The 22,945-nt window shown below is 43.6% G+C and overlaps 1 protein-coding gene across 14 annotated transcripts in view; it reads right to left on the bottom strand.

Annotated features, from left to right (window-relative positions):
- The window catches only part of RAD51B (RAD51 paralog B), a 662,595-nt gene that overhangs the window by 13,785 nt on the left and 625,865 nt on the right, over positions 1-22,945 (bottom strand). For 2 of the 14 annotated variants that reach the window (XM_031669091.1, XM_031669090.1), the window contains one exon: positions 21,357-21,553. The exons of the other annotated variants lie outside the window; for them this stretch is intronic. In XM_031669091.1, coding sequence (XP_031524951.1) covers positions 21,543-21,553 — 11 coding nt within the window. In that variant the 3' untranslated portion in view covers positions 21,357-21,542. Of the gene's footprint in view, positions 1-21,356; positions 21,554-22,945 lie in introns of those variants that run through there. 14 annotated transcript variants of the gene reach the window in all.

Here is a 22,945-nt window from a genome sequence, read left to right on the forward strand (position 1 = left end):
GAGCCATCCATTATGTGAGGAAAGGAGGTGAGGGAGTCAGCTATGGTACTCTGGGGAAAAGGGTTCCAGCAAAGGGTTCAGAAGTGCAAAGGCCCTAAGGTGAAAGAATGCCTGTGACAGGGGTCAGCTAGGAGGCAGTGTGTCTGCAACAGGTGAGCAAGCCAGGAGCCGTGAGAGGCGGGGAAGCAGGTGCCGCTGGAATCGGTAGGGCTTTCTAAGCCTGTGGAAGGACTCTGCTTTCAGTCTGAGTGAAAAAGGGTTACTTGAGAGTTTTGAGCAGAGGAATGGCATGATCTGATTTATGTCTTAAAACTGGAGAGGAGGTCATAAACTCAGGCTCGGGCCTTCCATGAAGGCTGGAAAACCATCCATTTATCTACCCTGTCATCTTCACAGGCCCCCTGGCATGGAAATTAGGCAGATTATTTCTATTCCCATTTTACAAACTGGGGAACTGGGACTCGGGAAGGCTATGGGTGTTCTCTGAGGGCCCAGAGCTGGAAGGTGGTAGGGCTAAGGACTGAATTCTTGCAGTGCCCCCTGACGTGGATTAAGATGGGTTTCTGGACACTAGGAGCTGTCTGCTCCACAGTGTCCATGGGGCTTTCATGCATCCTTGAGGATTGTTTTGATGCAGAGAAAAGACCAACTGGGGCTACTCTGGTTTTTGAAATTAATATTTATTAAATTTACACATTGAAAAAACTCAGTTTTCTTTTAGGCTTTAAAGTTCATCTTACAAATCTTATTACATTCTAGTTATAAATCGTAGATGGTCAATGACAGTTTGTGGATGATGTCCTCACATTTCAAAAGATCCTTTCTTACTTTATGCCTCAATAATGAGCACGATGCGTTGCACCTAGTACATCCCACATCATATATCTCAGAGTCAATCACAACAGAAAGGAAGAGAGGGAGCACTGCTGGGGGCCTGAGGTGGGGGTGCAACTTGGCCAGGCACTAATCCATGACCAGGGCTGGGGCTCCAGGCCTCAGGATCTGTGGAGTGGGCTTACTGGCAGGACTGGCTGCTGGGCAGGTGCCACAGGAAGAAGATTGGAGAGGCACCCGAATGTAGGAAGAAAGGGAATGTTTTCCTTTTCCTTATCTCCTAGTTCCCTTTTTATCCTTAACTCTGGAGAAAAAATTGTGACTGCAAAGTTGTAGGCTGGTTTTGCTTCTACTATGTTGATGAGCAGAGGCTCCAGGGGCAGTTTGACAGTGTAAGGCCCCTCTGAGGAGGCCTCCCATTGCTTATCTCAGTCTTTTTCTAACTCCCTGCTCTCCCCTTGGCCTCTCCATGGTCCATCTTTCTCTCTGCTGTCCTTCCTGCAGTGTTCCTCCCTACCCCTCCCTTCTTTTGGCCTTGGGAGCTCTCCACCCTTCCCCTCCCAACGTTTTCCCTCCATACCCCACGCTCTTTGTTGCTGAATTCAAGGTTCTCAATACAATAAAGCTTTGATGATTTGCCCCAATTGAGAAGGAGTGTCAGCTTAAATTAATGAGGAGTCTGAATAATAGAATTTTAAAGCAAAGTTTAGTTGCTTTCATGTTGTTAAGACATCCTTTCCAGAGAGAAGAGGTAGCATTTAAATGCGGTAATAGTTGATGTTGAGAAATGGGGCAATATGTCTTAGAGAATCTTTTCAGTAATCTACCAGAAACGAATCACTTATCATTAGCATATACTTTCCTTGAATCAGAGTGTTTCTGCCTTTAAAACCTTTCATTTTTAGTGACCAATATTTTTTAAATCACTGATTTTATCAGACTTCTCTCAGATCCACAAGTTTCAACCCCTGAGTTCTTCATGGCAGAGACATTTTCACATTGAAAGTCTCTCTAGAAATTTTTAATTTTCAATGACATAAGCAATACATGAATATATTCTCTTTGCAAAAAATTGATACTTTAAAAATAAATTAAAATCACATAAATAATAAAATGATTTCTGTTATCTCATTTACATTACTTTCTTTAAGGTGGTAACAATGTATTCTCCATAACAAACCATTCTGCAGAAAAGTCCCTTCTCCAGGGTCCTATCCAAAAGGCAACCCTCCACACTTGATTGGATCTTACATGTTTAAAAAATAAGTAGTGGCTGAGGCAGTTACGGCTCTCAGCCTCCCAGTCTGTATCTTTATTCTGCAATTCTCCCCACTTCCCTACCACATCTCTGTGTGTTCCATTCGCATATAATTGCCAGGAAAACTCACCAAGTGAAGCACATCTGCCAAATGTTAATAATTAGGAAATCTAGATAAGGGCATTTGAGTGTTCATTATACTATTTTCTTTGTTTTTCTGAATGTTGAAATTTTTCATAATGAAAAAAGAAAGAAAAAGAAAAACTCACCAAATGCTAAGAACAACAAAACAACAAATGAACCTGAAAAGAAGAAAGGTCTGGTTCTAGTTACTGCTATTTTCCTCTTCCTACAGAGTCCCAGCCCTGCACTGGGAAAGGCTGTGCCTCATCTGTGGGAATAGGAACATAGAAATGCCTGGTATATTTCTTACTAATGTGTCCACTTTTTCAAGCTCTTTCACACTTGTTCTTCTTTTACGTGCACAACAAGCCTTTAGGGGGTAAAAAAGGCAAATGGGTTTCCCCATTTTACAGAAATGGTATTATTGGGAACCAAGAGGTTTCATGATACTAGCTAATAATACCAGCTCACAGTTACTGCTTTCTTACTAGGCAGCAGGCATTGTTCTAGGTACTTACATGCATTGAATAATTTTAACCTTACAATAACTGTAAGAATTATGTGCATAATTGCCTGAGATCACAAAGCTAGTAAGTGGTGGATTGCAGCAGGAACCCAGGCAGTCTACTCATGAGCCCGAACTCACAAGCATCTATATCCTCATGTGATAACATTACAGATGCCTCCCAAGAGTGGAAATCTGGCAGCCTCCAGGGTGCATTCGGACTATAAAAGCATTCATTTGACTTATAGAGTATTTTATAATTTTTGAATTTCAAGATGTATTTAAAGAAAAAATTAATACAAAAAAAAAAAAAAAAGAAAAGAAAAAAAGGCCAGGCGTGGTGGCATGCACCTGTAATCCCAGCTACTTGGGAGACTGAGGCAGAAGAATTGCTTGAACCTGGAAGGCGGAGGTTGCAGTGAGCTGAGATTGTGCCATTGCACTCCGGCTTGGGCAACAAGAGCGAAACTCCATCTCAAAAAATAAATAAATAAAACAAAAATAAAGAAAAAATTTATCTGAAAACCCAGATTTCTGGCTTCCCTTGTAAAATCAGACATTCTGGCAACATGAGGCCAGCATCCCACAAGATAACAATTGGCTGGAGCTGAGATTGTGAAAGAGAAATTTTTCATGACAGTTTGTTAAAGGCTTTAAGTAAGACTTTATTCAAGAAGGAACACTGCAATGGCGTTTTGCAGCCGTAGAGAGAGATGGGCTCAACCCCGAATACAACAAGGAAAAGTGGTAATTTATAGCCAAAGAGCAGGGTGAATGTCAGTGGATGAAAAATTACTAAGAAGAAACACCAAGGCTAGGGGGATTCTGGCTAAGCTGACATGGCAGGATTCTTACTGAAGGCAGGCAAGGGTGATAGGATATTAGAGGTGGGGGCTGAGGAATATGATTAGGTACCGAGGGTGATCAAATACCAAGGGTGGGGAATTTTCACTCAATTGACTTAGCAGGATTCTTGCTAAAACTGGACTAAGCAAGCCAAGGATAGAGCCCAAGATTGGGGCCTAGTCAGAAAGACGACTCAGAGGAGCCTGACTCAAGTTTGGTCAAAATGAGAGTCTTTGTTAGTAACTGCTGCCCATTTAAATACCGTAGGCTCTCTCTAATCTGTCAGTCCCTACAACCGCCTATTATTGCACCTGGCCTCTTTTTGCAACTCTTTTTACCTGTCTAGCATGGACATTTGAGTTTGTAACCCCTGTACTATTTAAAAAAAAAAAAAAAAAAAAAGACAAACCCTAAAGAAACAGAATGTAATTTCTGTCCTGGTGCCATCAACACACTGCCAAAGTCATTTATTCATTCGTCTTTCCATGTAATAACCATCCATTCATGCATCCATCCATCCACCTTTTCATTCTATCTCATGCACCATCCCTACCTAGCTTAGCAATTCTCAAACTGCACAGTCATACTTGAATTTCTTGGCCAGTATCTACTTTTTTCCCAATCAGATAAGAAGGGCAAGATCAGAGGATAAGGGATGTTCTGTGAGGAAAACAGTTATGGTAGGTGTTGAGCTGTGTCCCCTCAAAATTCATATGTGAAGTGCTAACCTCCAATGAGATTGTATTTGGAGATAGGGCCTTTAAAAGAAGGTAATTAATGGCCAGGCATGGTGGCTCACACCTGTAATCCAGCACTTTGGGAGGCCCAGTTGGGCAGATTACCTGTGGTCAGGAGTTCAAGGCCAACCTGGCTAACATGGCGAAGCCCCGTCTCTACTAAAAATACTAAAATTAGGCCAGGCGCGGTGGCTCACGCCTGTAATCCCAGCACTTTGGGAGGCCGAGGCGGGTGGATCACGAGGTCAGGAGATCGAGACCATCCTGGCTAACACGGGGAAAAAAAAAAAAAAAAAAAAAAAACTAAAATTAGCCAGGTGTGGTGGCACGTGCTTGTAGTCCCAGCTACTCGTGAGGCTAAGGCAGGAGAATTGCTTGAACCTGGGAGGTGAAGACTACAGTGAGTCAAGATTATACCACTGCACTCCAGCCTGGGCAACAGAGCGAGACTTATCTCAAAAAAAAGGGTAATGAATTGCACATCATGATCAGCAACCGAAAATAAAATAAAAGGATGTAATTAAGGTTAAACAAGGTCATAAATACGAGGTCCTAGCCTCATGGTGACCTCAAACCAAAAAACATACAATGGACATACAGAAAATAAGAAGCAAGAAGATAAGGTTCTAATCCAATAGAACTAGTGTCTTTATAAGAAGTGGATGAGATACTAGGAGCTCACACACAGAGAACAAGCCATGTGAGGACACAGAGAGATGATGTCCACGTGCAAGCCAAGGGGAGAGGTCTCCAGAGAAATCAAACCTGCTGGAGCCTGGATCGTGGACTTCCAGCCTCCAGAACTGTGAGAAAATACATTTCTGATCTTTAAGCCATGCAGTCTGTGGTATTCTCTATGCAGCCTGAGCAGACCAATATAGCAAGGAACTAGTGTCCATGTGCCCTCTGCCTTTTCAATCCCTCTCACCCTCCCCACTTTCCCTGAACAGGCAGTCACCTAACATCCAAGGCCATGTGAATAGGTACTAAGAGAAGGTGTTGGTAATCCCAGTTAAGAAGGTCTATGGTTTCTCCAGTGCTGTGACCACACCATCAGGATGGGCTTTGAGGGTGGGAAAGGGATGGGGAGATGCCACTAAAGAATTCTACCAGCGAGATGAACTCAGGCCATCTCACTAAACCCTGTGTGCTTGAAATGGGGAGTTGATGCTTAAAGTTTACAGATTTGGAGTTGAGGTGTGGGCATGAAAAATATTAGCAAAACCCAAAGTGGCTTAAGGAGCACTGGGAGGTATAGGTTCATCCAGCTAGTTGGTTGGGTTTAGCAAGCAGTTTTTGTCTGGAGATCCTGAGTCCAGCTTAAACAGTGATGGTCAGAATAATCACTGCAAAATTTGCTTCATTTTAAGCTTTCCTCCGGCTTTTCACCAGGTGTTCTAGTTAGAGAGGCTTATGTTATTGACACAAAGATAGGTGGTTGTTGATTAACTCCGGAGGGGCATAGAGAACTGGGAGAAAGCCATACTGGCTTCTGCTTCATCTTTGTATCAACTTTCGAGCTGTTAGATTGGTAATGACTGTGGGGTTTGGACGATGGTGTTGGGATGAGAGGCTGGACAAACCCCATATAGGTTTCTGGGCCCCAGAGGACAGCCAATGGCAATAGACTTAAACCTCCGATTCTAAATAGAATAGGCAGGGATCTGGAGGTGCTCTGGAGGAACGGAGGAACTGACTAGAATCCCACAGTAGCAGATTTGCAAACACTATCATAGGCTCCTAGGGAAATGTTGCAGTTTCAGTCACTAGATAAAAGTGTCAGTCACAGGACAAAGTTTGACCATGATTTAATCACCTTTGACATACTCGGAGCTCAGGAAAGGGCAAGGAAACACAGACATTTAGACTAGCCTCTCCTTCACTCCTAGACTCATGTCCACTAAAAATAATACGGGCAGACTGAAATTTGAATGCAGATGGTTTGGGTTTGGCTTTTAGCCATCTGATGAGTTACAAAGGTAATGGTATCTCATGAATAAATGGTAAAGCATCCTGTCACAATTCAATCTTCCCCCTAATGCTCTGGTTGATGCATGAATTCATAAAAAGCACAATTTCTCTGACTCATGTGAAATAGGGCAAAACCACACATGACTAGTCTTCCAAAAACCATCATGAAGATTTGTGAATAACTTCCAATAAAGAGCTTTGGGCACTGAGAATACAATTGGCAAAAACTTGATCCAAACCGAGTCCTTCACTTGTGTTCTAAAATCTTAGTTTGAAAGTTATTTGGGACTTCTTAGTCAAGAATCTGGGCTTCACAAGACCTGGGGGTGGGGGCTGTAGAAAGACAAGGATCAGGGATAGGGACAAGGGATCCTTGCAGGGGACAGAGAAGACCTTGGAGGTTAATGAAGAGGGAATATCTTCCCACTTGCTTGGTCAGGGTTCCTCAAAGGAAGTTCCTCTTGCTTCTGCTGATGCTGTTTTTTGGGAAAAGGAAGTAACTCCAAAGACTGGTGGAAGGAGGAAAGGTAGCTGGGTCCCATGGTGGGAACACAATTTTCTTTAGCTGAGAGAGGGATTTTATTTCCATTCCTCTTTTCGTTACACACCTTCCCCAATCTTCTTTATATTCTTAAATAAATCTCAACAGCTCTTCCTTCTCACTCACTAGTCCTATACTTGAAGTGACTGGGCACTTCAACAGGGAAGAAGTAAGATCCTGGAGTCAGGGGCTGGAGGTAAGCAATAATAGGAAATGCCTAGGCTGTGAGGGTGTAAGCGGACCAGGTATACAGTTATGAGCAAGAAGCAAGAGGGAATGGGTATGCTTGCAGCAGTCCAGTTAGAGGGTATAAAGCATGCCCTGGAGTTCATCGCTGTCTTGCCCTCCCACAGCCCCTCTACCAAAAGATGCCCCACCCATACCTCCTGCTGCTTGGGCAGCCATGTTTTCAGTGGCTTCCTTAGCCAACAAGGGTTTGGTTAGCTAGTGACCAGTGATGTTGTCTGAGACAAAACACTAAGATAAGCCCGAGCAATCAAATTGTCTCTTCAGAATTTTAACCAAGGAAAACAGCCAATGGAAACTGAAGTTGAAGGGCTGAGGGGTAGGGAGAAACACAAGGGTGAGCCATGTGCAAACTGAAGTTTTGAGTAAATAGAACTCTAGTATGCAGGACAAATCTGCTGGGAGAGTGACAGTAGCCCTGGGCAGACATGTAGAGAAAAGCGGAGACCCCAGGATAATGAATTCCCAGGGCTGCCTCCCCTCCAGAAGGCTTTCCAATTCTGCACCACCTATATCCTTAACAGTATGTGTCCCCTTTTGCCGGAGATAATTGAGACTCTTCTTCCCAAGGAAAAGAGCCCAACTGTAACTAAAAGTTTGTACAAGTTCCAAGTAGGTAGGCTGAAAACTGAATTATTATCTGAAGAGATTTGCTTTAGGGAGAGTGAGTCGGCTGGCTCTCAGCAAACATAGCCTACCACCACAGCTTACTTGGAAGCAGCCTGTGTACTTGAGATTAGGTTTTAGGCAGGAAATAGTGTGACCTAATTTCTCCTTTGTTCTTATCATGTCAGGGTACGCCAAGTCTATGTTTGAGACCTGAAGAAAGGAAGTCTTGGCATCTACAAAATATTGGTTTGGTCCGAAAAAGTTAAATCCCTTTTAAGTCACCAAAATCCAGGTCCACAAATCTCTCTGAGGAAAGCTTTGAAACCATGACTTTTTCATTGGTTGAAAGGAGCAAAGAGGTGTGGTGGTCATGTTGATTCACCAACAAGAGCTGATGAATCATTGTTATCTCCCATTTCAAGGCTCAGGAGGGCTAAACTGGAAGGAAAACCAAAAGCAGCTCTTGTCAATATGAGACCTCCCTCATCTTTTATGTCCTCAGCTTTAGAAATGCCCCTAGGCAAGGCTGCCATCAGCACTTGACTGAAAACACATGGAGGCAGCCGATTCCGAGCATGAATTCATTATTGAAAGAATAATAAGGGAAAGTTTCTCTCTCTTGCAGCGAGAGCTGCTTTCTGGAAAATCACAGGGCTTTGAAGGAACGTGCATCATGTCTAGTAAAAAGCGGCAGAATGGAAATGGAAGGGCACATTTCCAAAAGTCTTTTCACACAAGGCATGATGGTCTGGGGTCGCTCAAAATTAGTTGTTCTATCTATCAGGCCATGGCTCCCTTGAACCCACTATCCCTTCCCAGAGTTACTTGCGTCTGAAAGTTCTAGAGGAAAAGTACCAGAGTTAACTGGTCTTTCCTGGCTACCCCTCTATTTCAAAAGGTCACCTGTGGACTAAAATAGGCTGCAAAACTGTTTGGTCTTCCTTAACACTACCCCATACATCTTTGATGTACACCAGGTAATCTGAGAGAAAGGTATATATAAGCATGAATATGGAAGAAGGAAACATTTGCAAGCCCACTGGGTATAGCTGTGCATGCCAAACATTATAGGTGTTCACCAATATCCAGTTCCCCTTTCCTTCAGAACATGGAGGAAGTGGTACCTTCCTGCCTCTTAGAAGTTAGGAGTGGCTGCATGGCTGCATGGCCAGGAAAGTAGAAGGAATGTATATCATTTTTTGAGGGAAGGACTTAATTATCAGTGCTCAATCTCTCTCTCTTTCTTTCTTACTTTCTTCTCTGTCTCCCCCTATCCACCTCTCCCTTCCCCTACTGTGGCAACTGTGGCAGTGCATGTTAATACTGAAATGCAATATTCAGTCACACATGGAGGAGAGCTTGTCTGGAGAGTCTCAGACATGCATGGATTTTGCAAGTCACTGAGATTTGAGGGGACTGTTTGATAGGCAACAAAACCAAATGTGTCCTGACTTCTGTCTAGTGATTTATTGGTTTCCTCTCCTAGCAGATCTATTTGGAGTTTTGGAAAACATGTGTTCTCTCTGAACCCTGCCCTCACTGAAATTCAGAAGTAGGCAGTGTGTTTTCTCTCACACTTAGGATGTTTGGCTGAGAAGTGTGATGAGTGCCTTCCCTCCATTTGTGCAAAAGAAGCCTCTTTGAATTCTGGAGTGGAATGAAGAAAGTCCTTTCACAGCCACAGGATAAAAGTGATGGTGATGATATTGAAAATAAAACTTGGAAAAAATGACCCTTCCAAATGTTTCCAAGACCAGTTTTTAGGCTAGAATCAGATATTTTGCACTTCTCCTTGCCTTCACTCACTTTTCTCCCATTACCTAATCCTTATCCTCCCTTTCCAGAATTCTCATTTGGCAATCCTGGTTTTGCTGGACAAACTTTTACAACCCTGTCTCTGAGCGGTCATTTTGCTTTGTTCATAACCCACAACCTAAAAGACATTATGCACAGAGTTCAAGGCTCTCTGGGTTAATCCAAAATGTTCACCCTGTAGGCTGACAGGGACCACACATTTCTGAATCTTCATCAGGACTGCAATACCTTAACAGAATAGCCAGAAGGCTAGCAGGATTAGGGAGACAAAGTTGAACTTTGATACACACACACACACACCCCTAAAATATCTCTGAATTGCATCATTACTTTTACTTTCAGTAAAAGTAATTAATGATACAAGATGCCACACTAGCATCTCATAGGTGGTACCAGCTTGGCAGATTATCAGTCTGTGGGGAAGAATGCTACCTGTGTCCTTTCTTGTGAACATTTCCTGGGGCAACTTTCCTGTGCATGTCTTCTGATCATTAAAAATGACAGGAGAAGGCAGTGATGGAGCCTCTGCTATATTCTGAGCATCACTGCCCAGAGTAAAAGATCAAACTACTAGCATTGTTCCTGGTGATTCTTTTATTTAGAAAATATTCACAAGTTCTTTACTATTGTGTGTGTAGTATTGTGCTGAGTACTTTAGTGAACTGAGGATGAATAAGAGTTGTGAACAGAAATATTACATGGGCAAGGGATGAGAGAGAAAAGAGAGTAGAAATCCTCTCTTTTGCCTGAGTTCAATCCTCTCTTTTGCCTGAAAACTCATTTGCCTGAGTTCAAATCCACATTTCATCCTTTCCAGTGACAGACTGAACCTCTCTTGCTTCAGTTCCTCATCTGTAGAGAAGGAATAATACAAAATTCTACCTTGTTAGAGTCCTAGAAGCATTAGAGAAGATTGTGTATGTAAAGTGTGTGTCAGACACACAGCAAGTGCTCCGTATCAGAGGCAGTGCTTAGGTCCTGTCCCTGCAGCATGGTTTGTGGTGAAGGCCTGCAGGGCCTTGGGCAGGAGAGTACTGTATTGATTTGTCAAACACTGGGTATAGGGCACTCTCTTAGTGTTTCTTGGGGTCAAAAAGGTAGTTTCAAGGAGGAGCCACTTAATTTTTGACATTTGGGATTAGGATATGTCTTCCTCTTGCTTTTTTCAGACACTTGTGAGTGATCCATTTTAATGTGTGAACAATTTAGCTTTTTTTTTTTTCTTGGCAGACAATGGAAGTAAAGAGAGAACAAATTAGGAGCTGCAGAGAACAGACAGCATCTTGCTCAGTGTAAGGGAGGAAAAGTAATATATTTTCCTCACCCATCTCAAGGTTCGTGGCTGAGAGCACTATAACAAAACACAGATTAACAAAACATACACATTTACTTTTTTCTTCTTTTAAACTGAAAGTACCTACTAAGTGACTCAACCAAAACCAAAGAGCCTTTTATGACTTCACCATGTATTAAGAAGGGGTTCTTAAAAGAGAGTGCAGCCCTCCCAAATCCAGAACCACCCCCAAAGAGAGTCAAAAGAAAGATACAAACAAACTCCCCAAGAGCTGGCAATAGCTGGCAGGATAGCTGGAAATAGGGTGCAACCCACATTTCTGTCCAGCCATATTCTTGAGTTCCCTCCCCTGAAGTTGGTTGGGGAACTCAAGACAGCTTGTATGCCCCAACAGGGAGAAAATCAAACCAAGTTATCAGGACAGAAATTGAGACAAACAAGGAAAGAGACAGCAGTCCCTGGGAGGGAAAGGATCAATATCAAATGAGTATCTTAAAGGCAGATTTAGCCAGGAAGTCACAATATAGACATGTTTTGTTTTGTTTTTTTCTCCTGCTAATCTGAATTTGGGAAGGAAGGGACAAGGAGAAATTTTTCTCTCTTGACCAAGCACTACAGACAGAGATCTGGAAGAGCTGAGTTTGATTAGAATTCTTACTTTTCCAGCTTTTTGTCAGTTGCCCCAGGATCTCATTTGCAAGATCCAGAATGAGTGGGGTATCTCAGTCACCCCATATTGGGCACCAGAAACTGCACAGGAGAAAAAGTAATATCTTTTCCTTAACCATTGCAAGGTTCATGGCCAAGGCCCCCATGACAAAAGACAGATTTACAAGAGAAGGCCGGGCTCACACCTGTAATCCCAGCACTTTGGGAGGCCAAGCGGGCAGATCTCCTGAGGACAGGAGTTCGAGACCAGCCTGGCCAACATGGTGAAACTGTGTCTCTACTAAAAAAAGTACAAAAGTTAGCTGCGCATGGTGGCACATGCCTGTAATCCTGGCTACATGGGAGGCTGAGGCAGGAGAATTGCTTGAACCTGGGAGGCAGAGGTTACAGTAGGCCAAGATCGCGCCACTGCACTCCAACCTGGGCGACAGAGCGAGACTCCATCTCAAACAACAACAACATCAACAACAACAACAACAACAACAACAAGATTTACAAGAGAAAAGCATAAAAATTTATTTAATATAAGTTTTACGTGATATGAGAACCTTTAGAAATGAAGACCTGGCTGGGCATAGTGGCTCATGCCTGTAATCCCAGCACTTTGGGAGGCTGAGCTGGGAAGGTGGCTTGAGCCTGGAGGATCACTTAAGCCCAGGAGTTCAAGACCAGCCTGGGCAACACAGTGGAGACCCTGTCTCTACAAAAAATAAAAAATTAGCCAGGTGTGGTGATGCCACCCATCTGTGGTCCCAGCTACTTGGGAGGCTGAGGTTGGAGTATCACTTGAGCCTGGGAGGTTGAGGCTGCAGTAAGCTGTGATCGCACCGCTGTACTCCAGACTGGGAGCCAGAGTGAGACTCTGGAAAACAAACAAACAAAAACAAAAACCAAAACAAAACAAAAAAACCCGCCCCCAAACCAGGGAAATCTGTGTATTTTCATACTTAAGTTTGATGAAGAGTAGATAGTCATGCAGAAGTATGATTGGAGGACTAAAGAGTATGATCTAATGGGAATAAACTGGGGGAAATTGAGCAAGGCCTGTTTGTTCAGATTATTCTCTGTCCCCGTGTCTTCAGAGAGAAGAATATTCCTTTCCTCTGGGTAGAGAGTGAACACTTTAGGAATGAACATTTTACAACCTGCTTCAGGAGAGGAGGGGCGAGGGGAAGGTGAAAATGGCCTTCCTGCTTCTGCTATTTTTTCAAGGCCGACGTGCCGGAGTTTGGAGTAGTGTACCCTGAACCTCACCTCCAACTTCTCAAATAATCCCTTGATGCTCGAAATTAACCAATTCATGTCGTAAGAATCCATAGGAAATGTACGTTTCCTGATTAAATGCGAAAACTCACCTTGGTTTTCACCAACATTCTATTGAACATCCCAAGTTCTCAAAATGTACCTCACTCAGAGGGTCACACACATAGTCACAGCCTGGGACATCTGCCTGTTCTGCCTCTTCCAGGTCTACCCAAATTCTTCTTGCCTTCCAATGCTCAGCACACCAATACCTTCCCTGATTCACTCCAGCTGAATAAGATGCTCTTCCCATTGCCCTTGCTGCCCCGGGCTTGGATGTGATTCTGCTTTATATTATAGTTAATAGTTTGTAAATCTTTTCCCATTCCTTGGAGTACATTTTTGGAGGGCAGGCACACATTGAGCTTTGTTTCCAAGCTTCACCTGAATACTTGGTATGCGCTCAACAAATCCTGAGTGCTTAAAGGACTCAGTCATTCTTCATCATTCTTCATCAATATGTACCTACTTGGTGCACAGCACTCTGCTGGGCACTCATAGGAGACATGAAATAGGAGGAGACTTGATTCTAGCCCTCAATGCACTAAAAATCTCTGATGGAGGAGCAGGTACAACATGATTCTACAGAGGATAGCTTGAGGTCAATAACAACCTGGGTAAGCAAGGCCAAAGGCTGGAAAGATTTAATGCCTGGCTTTGAAGGGGCTAAAGACCCCAGACTTGCCCTGAACCCAGCCTGATGCTTCAATCAGAGCCTCATGGCAGTAGGAACGTGTAGGCTGGGTGTTCTACTGGAAACGACTAAATTATCCTACGGGTCACCAATTGATTTATTTGCTAATTGACTGGCCCAGCTTTGGGCTTTAAATCTAAAGAAATCATTTCATCCTTTATTAAATACTGCATGAGTCTCACTCTTTGTTCTGCAGGGCTATACACAATATACCAATGAAACTTGAATTTACACTACAATAGTTATGCCACTAATGACCTTCAAATGCCACTAATACCATACATGCTCCACTTCTCGGCTGGATCTGAACCTGTCAGTGAATTCTGAGCCCATCGACCTCCCTCTGACACAGAGTCGACCCCCGTGCCCATGCCCGCCCCCAACCTCCCACATCATTCCATGATTTCATTTCTGAATTGGTTACTATTTGGAGACCCCAATTCCTTTACACCTACTCTTTTTATTTGGTAGACAATACTTTATTCGGAAATGTTCGCTCCTGTAATTACAAATCTTGTTAGTCATCCTCCTCCTCTCCCCAGGGGGATTGTGGGCTTTAATTAATTAATGTGGTTAAACCGCTTTGAGGTGCCTGGTTGAAAGGTGCTATATAAGTGCAAATTATTATTATGGCTGTTGACATCCCATGGCGGCAAAGCCCTCAGCCCTACACATCTAGAGACCTGAACAAAGGCTTCTTCATCTTCACCTTCCCTGCTAGGTCTGAAATCGCTAGCTCAATGGTTTAGGAGCAAATCTGTTACCATCTCAACAGCAATCAACTAATTAATCCCCATTATGTCAGCTTCCGTTTCCTTCTTCCAAGCAGTACGGTCCTGTTTTATTTCACAAATCACACCCCCATCAACTCTAGACAAAGGTCACAGTATCCCTATGGCCTCTGTTGGCCTAAAGGAAAAAAAAAAAAAAAAAGAGAGAGAGAGAGAGAGAAAGTAAGTTTGAAAAAAAAAAAAAAATATTATGAAATGCACTAACTTCCCACCAGCAACCTAATTGGAACTTTCCTCCAACAGCGGTCCTCTTCCATACCTATCACCCACAGAGCCACTGGCCTCGCAAACCAGAGACCCAGAAACACAGCAGAAGGGTGGGTTAGGGTCCTGCAGCCCTGGCTTGACTAAGGATAGCTATAGACAAAAGGGGAGTGTCACTGCGCTGGGCGGGAAGAGGTCATCCACAGAAGCAAGCACCCCTCTTCAGCTTTCTCTATGACCCCCGAGTTTCCCCTGAGAAAGCCAGCTGCCATCTGTAGCCAGGAAGCCCTCACAAAGGCAGGGGAGCATGATTTAGATGTTTTGTGCTATACCTAGCACACCACAGCCCTTAACAAATGCCCAGTACTTCCACTATGATGGTAGCCATTGAAAGCAGCCCTGTAGGGGAGACTTGGCCTCGCATAGGGACGCTGCTGACCAAAACACTCCTTACAAGGTTGTGCCTCAGACCCTTTGTTCGAGTGGATGTGGGTAAGCCTCAGGGGGTCATGTCTTCATCTGCCTTCATTTATCCTCCCTATTGAAGGGCTCCTTCAGGACATTGGTCAGTCTCTGTGGGAAATGATTTGGAGAGCAACAAAAGAACTTGGGCTCTTTGGGGGGCCTTCAGAATTCAGTAAACATCTGGACATGGAAGGCCAGGTTCTCAAGCAGTCTAGCTGGGGAGATGTCAAAAGAGAGAAAGAGCTGTGTCTGCAATGCAAGCCCTTAGTTCTGTGGCGACATTTGTTGTAGAAAGACACAGACACCCCAGTAGGTAGATAGGAAGATTTTTCAAAAGCTCCTCTATTTGTCGGGTTTTGTGAGTTCAGTGCACTGTTTGTCAGTTCTCATGGCATGTGTGAGGAAACAGAAGTTTCGCATGGCTGGCAAGGGGCATGTGATGGGTGTTCTGACTCTGTGTGCACTATGAATAACCCAAGGTTGCATAAGCCTGTCCTGGTAGTCACTGTTAAGCTGTCTGTTATCCTTGAAATTTCTGAAGCCCTCATGGGTCAAGATGACTTATTGGATTCTCACCCACGAGCACATTTTAATTGACAAAAAAATTAAGTACTAAGTGGCGAAGTGATTTACACTTCATCGGTGAAATTCAGGATCTGAACTCTTGACTCTCAACGTTCCCTTTATTGTTGAGTCAATCCATTTAGAACACATTAGTCAGCATGATTCAACATTCACCACTAATCAGCATTAGTGATGGAACTAATCAGCATTCCCCAGTGTCCCTGAATCTATCCTCAAATAGCAAAAGAAATTGGCTTCTGTCAAGAGACAATGGAATGTAGTTTTTGTCAGCATTCACAAGCTGAAGTCCAGTCCCAGTCCCACGTACTCTCAGGAGCCTTCCTCAGTCATCCCAGTTGGAATGAGTCTACCTCCTTTATCCTTCCATATTCCACTGTTTGAACCTTGGTAATAGGTATCACAGTTTGCTTTTGATTAAACTTATTTAACTACATCTCTCCTAACTAGATTCTGGGCTACTAAAAGGAAGGGACCTTTTTTTTTTTTTTTTTTTCAGCCTTATATCCCTTGACCCCGAGCACCATGCTTTGTGAACAATAGATGCTCGACAAATATTTGCTGAACTGAACTCACTGAAATGCAGCTTAAATCATATTCCAGAAAGAACATGAAGTTCTTTGGAAGAGACTTTCAAAGAAAATCAACAACCTGAATTGATTTAACATATTTTGGTACTCTTACCTGGCCATTTTTGTAAATGCAAATTGTTAACTCTGCAAAGATAGCCAAGTGGCTTCCAGGTTCTAAAATAGGAATGTAAATCCAGTCTAACTACAGTCCAGGCCTTGGAATAAAGTTTTTCTCTATAATGTTATTCCAACTGACATTTTGTTTCATATTTTTTTAAAAAGTAGAGACAGGAAAAACATTTTGGAAAAAAAAAGTGTTTGGTCTATGAGTTTGGATCCAAGTTCATGCCCTGCCTTGTGCTATAAGCAACAGTAGCTCTCACTGAAGTTTCTTTCTTGCATACTGCATAAAAGCAAAACACATACCAAAATTCCTTCCTGGAGATTCTGTTTTGGGTGGGCAGAACAAGATTTTTGGGTGCTGACCCTTGGTGAAGTGATACCCTTTCTCTTCTACTTTAGAGTCTGGAACCAAAGCAGGTCCGGATGGCACTTTTTAATACATACAATATTTATGCTGCATTTTAAGAGTATAACTCTATTATGCAACAAGCCCAGCCCTTAAGTCTGTACTATTGCACCTAATCTCTGCAACTGGGCTCCTCAGAAAGGGCTGTGTCACCGAATATTCATTTTCTTTTCTTTTCTCATGATAACAGAACTCCCAAAATTTAGCTGGGTATATGGCCACCCAGATTAATGGCTACATTTTTAGCCTTTCTGATCATATATTTACAGACTGGCCAACATCATATAAACAGAAATAATGTATATAACTTCTGGTTAATGTCCCAAGGGAAGGGGGGTGCTTTCCCTCCCACCATCATTCTCTATCTCATGCACATCCTGCTACTGGGATGGAGGGCATGATGCTGAACCATTCTTGACCATGGTAATGGCAACATCCTAGGTGTGACAGAGCAAAAAGCCAATGGTCTGGACTCTTGGATAGACATGTAGAGCTGAGCTGCCATGCCAGCTCTGGACTGCATTCCTCCTCAGCACGACATGAGGAAGTAGTACATCTCTATCATGTATACCACTGTTAGTTTAGGTTATAGTTACACCTGGCCAAACTTATAATTGAACTGCACTCAGGGACTTTGTTGAAGGATTATTATATCAGTATGACCAATCCATTTTAGCTTAGAATTTCCAGATTCAAATTTCAGGACAGGCCTGAAACTATCTCAACAGAGGCTCATGAAGCCTGAGAGGTAAGTTGCCACAGGGGCTGCCATGATGGAAGATGAGAGAGCCCAAACCCACTTCTGATTTTCTAAAATCTTAGGAGCCCAGGCTGAGGGCTTAGAAAGGGCTACAAACCCAGTTTTGAGGCAGTGAACATTACTTTACCTTTCTGGAACTCAGTTCCCTCAAGTGAGAATCAGGGTGATGGATGAGATTAAAAGCTCGCTTTCTGGGAAGTATTCCATAGTTAACTTTAGGGAAATGAGGACTTTTTTTAAGAGAGAGAGATGGGGTTTTGCTCTGTCACTCAGGCTAGAGTGCAGCACATCCCTAAAGAAGGCATGAGAAGACTGCCTGTGGAAAGATGACAACAAACTTATGATTATACGAGGCTGCAGAGAAATTGGTCCACTATCTCCAGAACGAGTGTACGCTGGTAAAAGTCTTTAGAGAGCAATTTGGGAAAATACAGTAAAAATGAAAACGTGCAGACACTCTGACCAGCCATTTCGTTTTTTATATATACCTAGTGAAACCCTCATACCTAAATATGAAGAAACACGTAATAAAACTGTTAAGAATAATCAAAATTTCCATAAGTAGAGGAGTGGGTAACGTGGTATATTCACACACTGAATAGATGTGGATATCTAAGATGAAAGAGCAGGACCTGTGTATCACGTGGCCTGTGTATCATGTGACCTGTGTATCACGTGGCTATATTACAAAAACAATGTTAAGCAACAAAAGCAAGTTGTGAAATCCTGTACAATAAACCATTTATGCAAATTTCAGAATGCACTCAAAATCAATCGTTGTACTATGTGTGGATTCACACACATGTAGAAACATTTTTAAGAACGGAGAGGAAAGATGTAGACCGAACTCTGGAGAGTTTTCACTTTTGTGGAGGAATGTGGGATGAGGAGGGAATGGACCAGGAATAGGTACAAAGGAGTCCTAAAGTTTGTCAAGTTTCATTCCTGTAATTAAAAAAAAAAAAAATCTGAAACAAATGGGACAAAATTTTAGTATTTGTTTATTTGGGGTGTTAGATTCACCTGTTTTCTTTTATGATTTTCTGTGCTGTTCTGTATTTAAAACATTTTTTCATATATTATAAAATATTTCCAAATATTGTAAAATCTCTCTTCAAGGCTAACTGCCAGAAAAAAAAAAGTAAACAAAGCAGAGAGCCTGTATGGGAAGATGTCACGGAGGGAGGGGGTGTAAAGTGAATGTGGACAGGGGAGAAGAGAACTGAGCAGATAGGAGTCCTTCCTCTCCTTTCTCATCTCCCGGGGAGGCCCCACACTAAGAGGCAGGCAGAAGCAGCAAAGGTCAGCGCCTTGGCCTAGACAAACTTTCTGAGGCTGCAGTGGCACCGGGCAGACTGGGGACAATGTGGCCGGTCTGCTCTGCCTTCTTCTCCATGACCTCTGGGAGAGGAGTTCACTCTCTTTGCTCCATTGAGTTCCAGGGCTCTTTGCCCAGGCTCCCACAAGAATGCCAGGCTGTGCCAGGTGCGGAGGTGGTATTTACCATGCAGACACCGCTGTACCTGGATGGAAATAAATTGAGAATCTTCTGGGTCACTTTGAGTCCAGCAGCATACAACATTTTGATAGGTTACTGATTCAAACTGAAATCGGATGAACTCAGGGGGTGGTATTTGGGGGGAAATTTTTTTCAATAAATCATCCAGTTGGCTCAGTGACTGAAAAAACAGGGTGGGAAAACTTAACGCAAGTTTGTGACAAGGGAACAAACAGAAGAGATTAATGCCTTTCCTGATACGTTTCAAAAGGTGATCAAACCGTTCTTGATTGCAAAAGCAAATCAAGAAAGATGAGGCACATAGCTTTTCAGCTCTAAAAAGGATCACTGTTGCTTTGTTTTCTGTTTTCTTCTGCCACCCTATGCCAAGTGGTTGGAGATATGGGAAACTAATTTCATTTCCAGCACTTTCTCTGGACCTGTCTCACAGTGCCCCGGTCTCCCCAGCTCCCACTCCACGGTTTATGCTGCTCATTTAAACCTACACGGATAGACAACAGCGTCAGGATCCAAATTCAACCTGTCATACCTGACTTTGATTTTGCAAAAATGGTATAAAAAACACGCTTCTGTCTTACTGGGGAACTAAGCCACTATCTTCTGTCCTGTTCCAAACAACCTGGCTTTTCTTTTACAAATCCTCCCCAGATCCCTGTGGAAAGGAGTAAAGGGGAGGCTGTGCTGGATCAACCCTTCATTCCCCTGGGCCTCCCCTTCCTTAGGTTCTGTTTCCCCAAGTCTGCAGGTGTTTGTGCCTATGAGCCCCTGAAAACTAGGAGGGCTCCCAGAGAGCTGGGACCTGGGTTTTCCTCTAGGCCTCCTGCAGTGCCAGCGACACGGCCCAGCTGCTTTCAATGACAGAATCTTTATTCCTGGCCTTGAGTCCCAGCTGTGTTCTGGGTGGCACAACATTTGAGGCTTGCCAGGGGAACAAAGGACATGACCAGAGGAGACGTGCGTCAGCCTGGAGTTCACTGTAAACTCCCTTTCCTTTCTGCTGCCAGGTGCTTCTGTGGGCACACACCATTAAAGCTGATTCCCAGAACCAACTCCTGCTCTTCCCTCTCCACTAGGCCCCAGCACACCTGAGCATCACTCTAAGAAGCTAGCCAAACCGCTAAGCTTTTTCACTTGGCAGGCACTGAGACTTGCATGGTGAACTCTGGGGACCAAAGGAAAAATGGATTCATGAGATCCCCTCCTACCTCTGCCTTTCCCACTTCATTGCACAGAGAGGCTCAACTCTCTGCCTGGGATCTAGCCCCCTCTCAGAGTCCAAACCCTCAGGAAACTGGTGGCTGTGAGCTCCCTCTCCTTTGGGGCCTAAGTATTTCCAGCATCCAGGGCCCAGCATCCAGAGGCCAGGATCCCAGACAAACGCTGGACAGACAAAGAAGATGCAAACAGGATGGTATTACCATGTTAATGGCCTGAGTTGAGGCCTCCTGAAGATGCTGGGAGGAGGGGGGTTCTTTCATTTACTTTTTCTTTCTTTCTTTTTCTTCTTCTTCTTCTTTTTGCAAAAAGAGAATAGTTCCGCTTTCTATTTTACTACAACAATAGCATGGACCGGCTCCTTCAAGTGTTTCAAAAAGCAGCCTGAGAAATCTCTAACCAGCCCCTCAGTCTCTCCAGCCTGCCGCTTTATTGTCCTTCCCATCCCAGTGAACAAAGGGGACGAAAGGGTAGAAGGCCCCCAGTTGCTGACTGTTCTCAACATCCTAATCCTTGAGAACCGGTGAGGGAAATGGCCTGTGGAGCTGGTAAATCGAATTCTGCCCTCACCTTTTATTCCCTCCCTCTGCTTGGCACTCAGGAGTTCTTCAGGTATTATAAAATCTCCTGGCTAGCAGGCCAGTAGGCATCTTGGGGCTTGCTAAGGGATAAAAGGCACCGAGGGATCATTCCCTACCCCCACAGGTAGCCGGTGTGGTGGGCTTGTTTCCACCATCCAGGCGGCTCTATTGAAGACCAAATGTCAGCCACAGTGGCTGGCGGTCTCCCTTCTAGTTGGCAGCACAGGAGTTGCCCTGTCTGTCTCTAAGTCCCTGGACATAGGCTGCATATCCCACCCAGAGCTCCAGGTGCCAACCTCCACACCAACTCGGGGCTCACCTGCCGGTGCAACTCCTCATGGAAGGAAAGCTACTTGGCCTTGACTGACGGTAACTTTCCAAGTTTTCCACCCAGGGACCAAGGGTTTCTTTGCTTTAAACCTGGGGAATCGTGCAGGTGTCTTTTAGTTCAGTCATCTGGTAAGAAGGGGGAAAAATTAGCTTTGATGATGCAGTATGTGGCGATCTCAAGGGTACAACTGGGCTGAGCTAAGGGAATGATGAGTACATCCTTGCCTAGGAGGATCGGACAAAGCTGATATGACAAGGCTGTTGGAGATGCTGCAGGCTGGTTACAACGATCCATGTAAGAAAAACGTTTTATGCTGCGGCCCCCACAGAAACCCATAGTGTGCGCACATTCACAAACACACACTCACACAAGAAATATTTTATGAAATGATACAATATGTGTGACATAATCTGGTATTTTTTCTTCTCTCTTTCTTCTGTCTTCTCTCTCTCTCGGTTTTCAAATGCCGGTTGTGATTCATCAGTTTCACTTCATGACCCACCAATGGGTTGCGACAGTTTTCAAAGCCTTGAATCAAGGTTAATGTTTTCATTTTCCAGCTGACAAAATCAAGGCCCAGATATTTTCTCAAGATCATAACAAAGCTGAAAGCAAAATCCAAAGGTTCTTTCTAATAAAGGAGGGACCTGCATTTTCTGGGGACCCGCATTTTTTGTTTTCCCAAAGTCTTTGGGAGCACACAGCAAGAAGGCGGGGCGTGTCAAGAGGTTTGTTTTCAGGGGCATTGCTGGTAAAAGCAGAGGTGCTCCACTGCTTCTGGGAAACCTCAGAGAGGGATGTGTAGCTTGGGGGAGTGGGAGAGAGAAAACAACTTAGAAAGCACCCAGGTGAGGTTCTAAGGTCTCCCAACCAAGCATTTTACTTATTGGTTGTTGTTCTTGAATCATAAGACATTTTCCTGAATTTTTATCTTTCCTAGACACAGCTCCAGGTCAGCCTCCTTTAGTGATCCACTTTCTCCCCTGTTTTCCAACTTTTTCGAAAAGTCATTCCTTGCAGTTTTTTTTTAACCTCTACCAATTCATTGTATTTCCAGGCTCTACTTTCTCTAAATAACTTTCTCTTCCCTCTTAAAATCATGATCTTAGCAATGAGCATTAGAGAGGCAACTCAGTGACTCTTGTTCTCACAAATATTATCCCAAAAGTTATCCAAATTTGACCAGGCTTAGAAATGCTATTTAACAAAATGCCTAGTGATCAGGGTGCATGTATCACATCAAGGCTCTTCATACAGGTCATCTGAGCAGAACAAACTCTTTTCCTCCTGAAATTATCTTGTAGTCTTCCATAGAATTTCTTGAAATCTTCATCTAAATTTGCTACTTACTATACTTCTAATCTTTTACGAAAGCCTCTAAAAATGAAGAGCTGAATGCCACCCTGTGTACTGGGTAAATAAAAGTCCAGCTTTCTGATTGCTTATTAGTTATACACCCTTAGAGAGTATGTAACAAAGAGGCCTGCTGTTTGCTTTGCTTAATCTGGTCTTAAAATCTCTGCTCTTTTGTCAGAAAACACTATTTGCAATTGTAAAAAAAAATATTTACCAAGGAACTTGGATAGCATAAGCCAAAGGCTAAGAGCCAAAGGTTGTAGTTCTCACCCCAAATTTCGTGGACCTGAGAGTCCCCGCTGTGGAGCTCAGCTGCACCAAACAAACATGCTGCTTTGTGAGTCCATTAAGAAGCAGACATTTTAGAAGGGGAAGGAAAGGGAAGGCTGCAGCCTGTTCCTTAGTTAGAAGCATGAACTCCCCAGCCTGCCCCACATAATCCTTGCTAGGTCTTTGTAATGCAATGTATCTCCATGGGGAAATTACAGGGACTGCCCTGTTTCACAAACCTGGGAAAAATACTTAACTTATAAATCCTTCAGGGCAGGCCTTCTCCCATGGACAGCAGTGACAATATGCTCCTCTGGGGTGAGGCC

The sequence above is a fragment of the Papio anubis genome, chromosome 7 (assembly GCF_008728515.1).
Source record: "Papio anubis isolate 15944 chromosome 7, Panubis1.0, whole genome shotgun sequence".
Taxonomy (NCBI): Eukaryota; Metazoa; Chordata; class Mammalia; order Primates; family Cercopithecidae; genus Papio; species Papio anubis.